At 51.8% G+C, this 10,072-nt stretch overlaps 1 protein-coding gene across 1 annotated transcript in view; it reads right to left on the reverse strand.

Annotated features, from left to right (window-relative positions):
- LOC104548930 (connective tissue growth factor-like) overlaps positions 1-9,792 on the reverse strand; it is a gene marked incomplete at its 5' end in the record, with an annotated part of 10,911 nt that extends 1,119 nt beyond the window's left edge. Inside the window, 4 exon segments of the mRNA XM_010195097.1 lie at positions 221-472; positions 4,365-4,578; positions 9,583-9,683; positions 9,686-9,792. Of these exon segments, the coding sequence (XP_010193399.1) occupies positions 221-472; positions 4,365-4,578; positions 9,583-9,683; positions 9,686-9,792 (674 nt within the window).
- Positions 9,793-10,072: the final 280 nt, after the last annotated feature.

Genomic DNA, 10,072 nt, shown 5'->3' on the forward strand with positions numbered 1-10,072 from the left:
TCGTGGAGGTCTCTTCCAGCCCCAATGACTCTGTGATTCTGTGATATCAGAAGGTGTGCGAGCCTCCCCGCAGCGTCACTAAGGTAACACGTGGCACCCACACCACGGTGCACAGAGCCAGCAGTCACCACCAGTTCCAAGCCAGATGCGACTGAGGGCCCCGATCCACAGAGGTTTTTGCATCCACCCCTATCCCCAGCAAACACCCCCCACCACTCACCCGCCATGGCTGTTTCGAAGCGGTTTTCCTCGCTGCCCTCCTCGCAGACCCACTCTTCGCAGCATTTATTGCGGAACTTGACGCGCCGGGGGCTGGGGCACTCGGGGGACGGCAGCCGCAGGTCGTCGGAGCAGAGCGGGATGCAGCCGATGGCCCCGTCCATGCAGATGCACTGCAGCTTGCAGGTGGGCTGGAAGCTCTCCCCGTTGTGGTAGATCTTGCCCAGGAGGTCACAAGTGGCACCTTCGTGAGCTGCGGGGTGGGGAGGAAGAGAAGAAGCTGAGCAGATGGCAGGGGGTGGCAGCATGGGCCGCAGGGGACCACAGGGCTCCTGTCCTGACGAGGGACAAGTGCCCATGTGCAGACTCTGCCCTGCTCCGCCATCCCTGTGCTGGATGCTGCAGGACTTGGCACATTCAGTATTTGGCTCCCTGCACCCAAAGCTGTTCCAAACATTGAATTTTGGAAGGGGCTCCAGCCATGCCAGACCTCCCAAAGGGCTCTAGAAAAATCTCTTCTCCACTTGGATGAGCTACAAAGCAGGATTTTGTCTTTACAGCTTGCAAAGGGCCCGCTCTCCTGCCAGGGCCTCCTGGCAGGCTCAGTCCGTGCCCCAGTCAGTGGGGTTGTGCAAGACGTGTTCCTGACACCGCACAGGAGCCAGCGGCTTCGCTCCTCATCACTCCTAGGAGACCAAAAAGCAACATTCCCCTGAGAGCAGTGGGTTCCCACACGTCTAAAGGTACCTACGAAAGGGAAATAACACCCTGGGTTGAGGACCTTTTAGGCTCCTCTGTGATGCACGAATCTCCTCTTCCTTCAGCCCCAACCTTCCCTGTTTCTCCCTGTTCTGATCGCACATCTCCATCCCCAGGTCTCCTACGGGTCCTTCGCTCCTTCCTGATAAATCTTAAATGAGCAAAAAAGGAAACGCAGCAACATCTGACACATCCTCAGCAATGCTCACAAGTTCTCACAGCTGTGTTACAGACAAGAGATTTCCAGTGGAAGTTTTCCAGCAGAAAACTCTTCTTTGATTGAGTTTTGCAGGCCCAGCTCCGTGTCAGGAATGTTTTCAGTGAGAAACAACCCAAGCATTTCAGTTTGATGTCAAAGATTTCCCTTATGCCCTTACAACAGCTCAACCCAAGTACTCGTTGGGCAGCACCCACAGGGGGAAGGGTTTTGCTTGGGTAATTATTTTAGACACTATAAAGATCAGGATAAAGTGCTTTGATGTAATGGAAAGTTTTGACACAGCCAAATGAATACTCTAAATAACTCCTGGAAATCAGAAATGAAATGTTGAAATCTCAGCGCTGTTCACAGGACAGAAACCCTGCTTTTGGACAGCTCTCAGCAGCCGCTGCTTTCTGCAAACCTGATCCTTAAAAAAACCCAAAAAATCCATGCAAACCTCTGCTGGGGAGTCACGAAAATGAAGGATTCTTGGCTGCGTGTGGAGCCTTACCAGGAAACCTGATCTATTTTCCCCTTGGACCTGCTCGCCCACCGTCTCAGACAGAAAGTTTGGAGCAAACAAGGAGCCTCTTTCCATCCCACGGAGTCCGCGAGGGGACACAAATCCTCCTGGGCTGCGAACGCCTTGTTCCTGACCAGAGCTGGATCTCCACTCCCAGCTCCTTTCGATGCCATTGGTATAAAAATACTCCTGTGCTCCTACTTGGAACTTTCAACCCCTCACTTTTTCCATCCACTTTCCCTCTCCACAGCCATTCAGACTTATTTTTAAACCCCCTTTCACTGTTCTTTAGCCCGAGCCCTCTCCCTTCCCAATGCACTGCCCGTGCTGGTCCCGCAGCAGTGCTCCTCCCCGTCCCTGTGCAGGGGCTTTACTTTGTTTTCCAAACTCAGTCGTTTTGTCAAGCCCTTTGCTACCCCACCATGACCTCACTTCCCCATCGACCTGATCCAGATAAAGCACCAGAACGGATTGCGCCAGCGCAGTGAGAGGACTCTGTCTTTACAGCTCCACTCAGCACCATGACCACCACCACCACCCCCAACACCACATCCACCCAAGGAGGCTTTTGCCCTTTTCTGCAGGAAAATGGCACAGCTCAAATGAGCCCCTCGTTGCTGCAGGTCTGCGCCCTGCGCCCACCCAGGCCACCCTACAACCCTTAGGCTCTCCTACTCCAGAGTTACTACGGGATCATCTCTACCTTTCTGATACTCTGAGGACTCTGCAGGAAGGGATGAGTTTCTCTGCAGTACAGGAGGTGCTGCACACGGTGAGAACATCAAATACACAGTCATCTTCACGCTGATGGTTCCCTTCCTGCCTCTTCTGATGGGACCTCCTGTGGAGTCTCCTTCTCTGCAGATACTCGAAACCCACCTGGACGCTATCCTGTGCAACCTGCTGTGGGTGACCCTGCTTTGGTAGGGGCAAATCATTTAATCCATTAAATGATCTCAGAGGTCCCTTCTGATCCTGTGACCTCAGGCTGGTTCCCAACCCTGAAGTTGTCCCCATGTCACTGAGCACCTCTCTGCTCCCTTCTGCTCCCATCACGTCTTGCTTATCTGGATACCTCTAAGTCCTCCCTTCTCTGTCACAAGCACTGATCTTTCCCTTCATTCAATTCATCACCTTCAGCTTCCTTCACTGCCTCCAAATTCCCCATCTTCCAAGAGATCAATGTGGACATCACAAAAACATCACCCGAGGACATCACAGCCCAAATCCTCAGGCCAGTTCATGGAGACCTCCTGCTCTGTGATCGTCTGCCACGAAAATCTTAGTTTCTCATTTAAAGGCAGGAAGGACACTTGTGGTCTTCAAATCTGATTTCTCATCAGGGATTTGGGACCCTGACTCCAAAATCTTTGTATCAAACCCACACCTCACAGCAAATACAAAGCACTTTCTAAAGAAAGATGCCCAGTCTTCATGTGAAGTCTTTGAGATGGAGACTCCTCCACACTCCTGCGTAAATTGTTCTGGTGATTTACTTTACACACACCTCATTTCCCGTCTTAATTAGGCAGTTTACAGCTTACACCCGCTGGATGTTATTACGCCTACATTTACCTTATTAAGCTTCAATCATCAGCTCTTAGGTGTATCAATGCCTACAGAAAGTGCTAGGGAGCTCCTGTGGTTTCTAAGAATCACAATAACCGGGGAAGGAAAATCAAACAACTTACGAAAACTTCTCAAAAGACAGGAGGATACACCTTATACAAGTTAAATACATTAACTGGAGTAAAAAAAATAATTGTATGTGGTCCTAGCACTGCAAAACAGGGCAGCTCCAGCCCAAACCCCCAGAGTCCCCATCTCGGGTTGGTGTGAGTAGTGCGGCTGCCACAGCATTTCCAGAAATGCCCCTTCCCAATGCATCCACATCAGCCCTCGCGTCTCGTCCAGCCCTCGCCCTCCTGACTCTTTTGAAAAGCCTGAATTACAAAACCGGTCAGCTCCTGGCAGAGACAGGGCCAGAGGAGCCTTGTTTTCAAACCAAGAACGGGAGACTGAGGAAATACAATATACCAAAATACTTCTAGCACACTTTAAAAATAGCTACTAAACAACAAAAGAAACCCCAAAGAATTTTCTTTTCTGGCTGAAAAGAGGCACTGGGACTGACTGCGAGCCACCAGGTCTGCATTTGTATTTACCTGGCTCAGTAACCCTCATGTTCTACACATAAACTGTTTTGCAAACGAGTTGCTCAGCTCTCTCCACCCACGGGCTGCAGCCAGAACCAGGGTACGCCTCTCACATGCGTGCAGTCGAGTGCAAAACGCCAGTCTCCACTGCACAGCACTGAGATTTTGGGTGACATTTTCCAAGCATCTGTACTTTGCAGACTGCTGACACTCCCCCACAGGCACGACAGGGTAGAGGATGTCTCCTAAAAATGTCAAAGGAACAAAGGGGAGTCCCAAACCCCGACTGTGCCCTTGGCAGCATCCTCCACGGCAGGAGGCAGCGGGTTGTGTGTGTTGGTATCAGTGAATCTGTCAGCTCGTGGGGCTGCCACAGATCTCACAACACAATCCTGGATGGAGCTCCAAGGAAATTTCCTGCCACAGGAAATCCTGACGTGGGTTTTTTGGGAGGTCTGAAGGGGCCAGGAGCAACCCGCGCAGTGACAGAACACCCAGCCCTCACCTAGGCAGATGCCGCTGCCCCTGTGGATTTTGGAGAAGTCGCAGTAGAGCCCCTTGTGATGATCGCAGGGTTTCTGCAGGGAACAGAGCTCGCCGAGCTGCCGGGCACACACCTTGCAGCAACCGCAGGCATCCAGGACGTGGCTGGTGCCGGCAGGGCACTGCAGAGGCTGCGAGGGACACTGGCACGGGTACGTGCAGGCCTGCAGCTCTACCTGGAGGGAAACAAACCGGAGAATGAGAGATTAAAAACACGGCTCTGTTCGAGCACAGAGACCCCGTTGAGAGGAGCAAAGGCCGACTTTGCCTCCACCAGAGAGCACTGCTGCGGAGGACGTGCGTGCAGCTGCCCAGACTGAGCTTTGTCTCATCCTTAACTCATCTGGAGCTCAAGGAAAGAAAATAACACGCCAAAACAAACAGGACAAGCAGTAGCTTGGAGACCCATGTGCAGCTCAGCCTCCTCACTTCCCTGGAAGCAATAAAATTGTAATAATTAACAGTAAGCAACTCCCAGCTCTTCCACAGCACCACTCAGGAGCAGACATCAAAGCACTGTGCAGCAGCAGCATTAGAGCCAGTCTGAAGATGGGAAAAAGGAGGCACATAGCAAAAGGGCTTGCCCAAAGCACTGAAAACTGACCCAAAGGCTCCTGAGTCCCATTTTGTCCCCTGGATCTCACACTTTCTTCATAATTCCCAGAGATGTGCCCTTTCCTGTCCCCTTTCCAGGGAACGCAGCGTAACCAACCTTCCTTGAGACCTTGTGAACCACAGAATCACAGAGTCATTAAGGTTGGAAAAGACCTCTAAGCTCATCCAGTCCAACATCAACCCAACCCCACCATGGCCACTAAACCATGTCCCCAAGTGCCACATCCAGGTGCTTCTTGAACCCCTCCAGGGATGGGGACTCCACCACCGCCCTGCAATCTACAGCTGCCCCTCTTGGTAGCATTTCCCAAGTGCTGGCCACCTCCTGAAACCCACCCTTGGCTTTTAGCACTGCAGGTGTGTCTGAAGAGGTGACCTTCTCTGGAAAACGCAGCACGGTTCAAACACTCCAGTCCCTCAGCTCATGGCATCCCTGTCCTGAACCAGCTTGGAGCAAATGCACCGGCCTCAGCTCTGGATGTGCCCAGCTTTGGGCAAGGTGTAAAACCATGACTGTGGGAGGTGCAGAGCATCCAAAGTTCCTCTAAAACCTCCTCAGAAACACTAGAGGGATAACTCCAGCCTGGGTCTCTTTTCAGCTTCTGCCTGCTAAAATTCTCCAGGTATTTCAGAGGGATGCAAGAGCACAACCTTAATTTGCAGTGTTCGGATGCTGTGTGATGCCAGGCACCCACTGCAGGGGCTGACACAACCCTCAGAGGCAAATGATGGCAGTAAAACGCCATGGGATCCTGTACTGATGTGAACTGGACAGAAGAGGAAAGCACCCAACAGGGCAAACTCCTCATGGAGTTGAGGACAGGGGCTGCAGCTCTAGAAAGAGCCCAGGGGCAGGCGGGAGGGGGGGACACCTGGAATAGAGGCCAAAAAAGACATGGCTACAGCTCTGCTTGCACTTGTTACATCCCATCCAGCCCTCGCCTGTGAAACAGCTCCCTTGGATGTTGTGCTTGTCACCAGTACCAGTAGTAAAACCCTTCCAGCTGTCGCTCAAAGCAGCTGCTCTGACTTCAGCTCGCTTGGGACAGACGATGCCAACGGCTTTGTACTTCTGTAACCATCAGCACAGCGCGGTGCAGGACCAGGATCGGTCTAAATAACTCCCAAATCCTCCCAGAGTCTCACCCTACTCAGCGGGAATCGGCGTAATTCTCCTTGAAAACCCCTAACGCAAAGCATTTTGGCAAGGAGCCTGCCGTGCCTGCAGCCCAGCTGTTTTGGGACGGCCCAGAGCCGCTCGCTGGGAGCTGGCACGTCACAGGGATCCCTGCCCCGCTGCTGAAGCGCACTAAAAGACACTAAAAACACAGAAACACTTTCCTACTGGTTTTCATGTGTGCAAGCGCCGTAGCTGCCAAAAGGACGCGTTCTTCAAGCACGGACGAGTGGGTGGGGGGTACGTGAGATCATAGAAGAGGCAAAGCGTTCCCAACACAGGGCCTATATTAAGATGCAATCCGTGGACTTAAAAAAAAAGGAAAAATAATGACAACAAGCATTTTCCAATGCGGTGTCAGCCACAGGCCATACAAAGACAACCTCCCAAAATAGCTCTCCTACTGAAAACCAAACCAAAACAACCTCTTGCAGGGTACCAGAGCACACAACGGAATGAAACCCAATTGAGTTTTCTTCCTCGCTTTCATTAATCATTGTTGGTGCTGACGATTTCCTTTAATAACTCACCCAAAGAAACCAGACCACCTGGATTTACCTTCTGTTTACAGCCAGCTTCACTTCCTCATTACATTACAGCTCCTTTACAGCACAAGAACATCTGGGTACCGATCTCAGCCGTACCAGAGCCCTGCTGGGTGTCCCTGCACCCCCGCCTCCTCTGTGCCTCATCTCCCCCACCCCTGAGCACAAGCACGGCTTAAAAACCCCAGTTCACCCCTATTCACAGGGCTCTTTTTAACACTTTGGATGTTTCCAATCACTCAGCTCAGACTCATCTCCGCACCACCCGGTCCACTCAGCCCAGGGTGTGTTGGGGCTCCTGTTCACTTGTTTTATTACTGCATTTATCACACCCGCTCCTCTCACCAGCCCAAGAGGGGAGGGGGTGACCTGAAATCCTTTTTGGCTCTCACCAGCGAGCGCTGAACAACCGGCTGGAGCTGGGCACAGCTGTAGGAAATCAACGTTGAACCAACTTCCTAGAGTTCTCCACTGCTTCATTTGCTTCACAGCGATTTCACAGAGGCTTTCACTGGTTATATTGGACTTGCATGGAGCACTCTCCACACTGCATTACTTATTAATATTTCTATATAAATATTAATTAATATTTATTATAGGCTGGACTTGATGATCTCAGATGTCTTTTCCAGCCTCAGTAATTCTGTGATTTTCAAGGTCTGCTTCCAGGAGTTGTTTCAATGCGGTGTGGAAATCGCACACACTGTCCTGAAGAACCAGAAGGACTCACACTCGGGGCTTTGCTACAGACCCAAACGTACCACAGACACCAGCACTTCCAAAGAATGCAGAGGGATTCAATTTAATATTTAATATTCCTCCCCTCTGCAGAAGGGTCTGTCCCCAGAATTATTTACCTTTGCTGAGCAGGACCCTAACTTCAGGCTCACTTTGGCCTTGTTTCTGTTGAGGTTAGCAGTGCATTTCTGTGAGCTTCGAGAGCAGGAGAGCAGAACCAGGATTAGAGATCATGGCCACAGATTTAGGAAAGTGCCAAGACCTGGAATACCAGACTTTGCCTGCAGCTCTCGTATCGATGACAAACACCGCCAGGGCACACTGGGAGCGCAAAGGGCCTGCTGGAGGATTCCCTCACCCGTGCTCCCTGCGTGTTCCCCACCCAGGCTCCCAGCTCCCGTCTGCTCCGCTCACAAGCCACAACAAGCTTCCTCCCAGCTGCCAGCACCAAACCCAGAGACCTGGGGGGGAAGGAAAAAGTGAGAATGTTCTTCTTGCTTCATATCCACATAAAACGTCTTTCCCCACACCCTCAGGATGGCGTGAGGCGGGGGGACGCGAGCTCGCACCACTGCAGCAGTGCTGGGGCATCACCAGGACTTCTCATCCTGATCAATGCCCACATGAGCCCATGGGCCCAGTGAAGAGGGCCAGGCCAAAGAGGATTTTAAAAATGCATTTGGGCTCATGACTGCACTGAAAGGACTGGGAAAGGAGCATTTTGAAGCTGAGCTTTGGAAGCCTTGGGTTAACGCTGCAAGGTAGAAGTAATATAATAAACACATAACTGCTTCTCTTTCATGCTCCAAGAGTGGCAGTAGATAAAGCAGGCAAAACACAGCTCCAAACACTGAATTATCCTGGATAATACCTGCTCTCCCTCCATCACAGGCTCTCAAGACACCTTCCCTGGTTGTTGCAGTGCACTGTACCCCAGCCAGCCCTGAGAGACCCCAACCAGCCCCCCCATTTCACAGACAGAGAGCGAGGGCACAGAGACTGCCCCAGGCTGAGCCTGGCAGAGCCAAACTCAACTCAAACCTGCAATCCTGGTTCTGCTCTCACCTCTGAACAACACAGGAGGCAGATTCAGGAGCAGCAGCTCTCATTTCCTTGCTCGATCCACTAAACATCCCTCTCAGAGCTCAAAGAAATCAGAAGTCCCATTTCCGAGGCACTTGGCAGATTTAGGGAAAATGGCATCATCTCAGAGTGATAATAAAGTGTCACAGCAGTGGGATTCACCGCTGTCGTTTACATGACCAATATGATGCTGGCAAAGCTGGGTCAGTGCAAGAAGCAAGAAGACAGATCCCAAATCACAGAAACTGCCCTTAGATCACACAGTGTTAGGGGCACAGGATGCCTTTCCTGACCAGAAAGGGGCTGGGACATGCTGGGTGCTGCCAGGAGCAATCCAACTGTCCTTATCAAGCAGACATTTACGGCATCGATCAGCACAGTAACCACAGCGGCTCTGTGAACCTGCTTTCTTCACCCATCCAAAAGGCACTCCCTGCAATTCAGACACATTAACGACTGCAGCAACGTTCCTGCTATTGCCGGCACTGTCATAGCACACAAAAGTCCTAAGCAGAATCAGCTGCTCTGTCAAGCACTTGTATTCACACAACACCAGGCACAAATCCTGCTCTGGAGAGCCTGCAGCCTAATTTGCCCCTCGGGATCACTGTTTTTGGGAACACATGGGTGGATTCAGTGTCAGCTGGGGAAGGATGGTGACAGTAAGGAAGCGGGATACGAGACCTTTAGTCCTTGCAGTGACAAACTCAGAGACTTCACCTCTCTCTTCTCTTCTTCCCCCTTGTAAAGCAGGGCTGGCTCCTAGCTCACGAGAGTGGAGTGAAACAAAACCCATTCACGTTTGCCAAGAGCTCTGAGGTCCGTGGATGAGAGGCGTTAAACGCAGTGCAGCTCCGAGCGCGATTCAGTTACGCGGTGCATTTGCATTGCTCTGCCGACAGCCAACCTGCTCTCGCAGACCTTCGGAGGCAGAGTTATTCAGCCTAAAGCGTTCGCATGCATCAAAGCGAGGAGCTGCAATGCCCAGGCAGCACACGGAGCTGCTGCAGGGCGATACGTACCCAGCCAGGTGCGAGGAGGAGGAGGACCAGGGTCCAGGTCAGCGTCCCCGAGTTGCCAGACATGCCGAGCCAAGGGAAGGGAGGGACTCGGCTGCCGACTGACTCACGCCTTCTCCTTCGCAGCTTCTCCTCTCTCTTTGGAGAAAGTCGCACACCAGCTCCTCTTTAAATAGCCTCCTGGAGGGGGCGTGCCCGCTCTTGAGTGACAATCTGGAAAGCGAGCCGAAATGGGTGCAACAAAAAATGTCCAGATTCCAGGGAACACGAGCAGATTCCTGTGGCCCCGGCGGTTTCGGGGCTGCCGGCACAGCCTGCAGCTTGGTTATTTTCCACATGGGTAAATCAAATCCCAGTAAAAGCAGGATTGTAATTTTTTAATTCTCTTTTTAACTCCAGAAGGATGACACCTGGGACAGCTTTCTTGACACAACCCCCCTTGCCCTACCTATGTTCAGTCCTCTTTGGCTGCGAGAGCTGAGGACTGAAGTAC

Source organism: Mesitornis unicolor, unplaced genomic scaffold, assembly GCF_000695765.1.
Source record: "Mesitornis unicolor isolate BGI_N332 unplaced genomic scaffold, ASM69576v1 scaffold992, whole genome shotgun sequence".
Lineage (NCBI taxonomy): Eukaryota > Metazoa > Chordata > Aves > Mesitornithiformes > Mesitornithidae > Mesitornis > Mesitornis unicolor.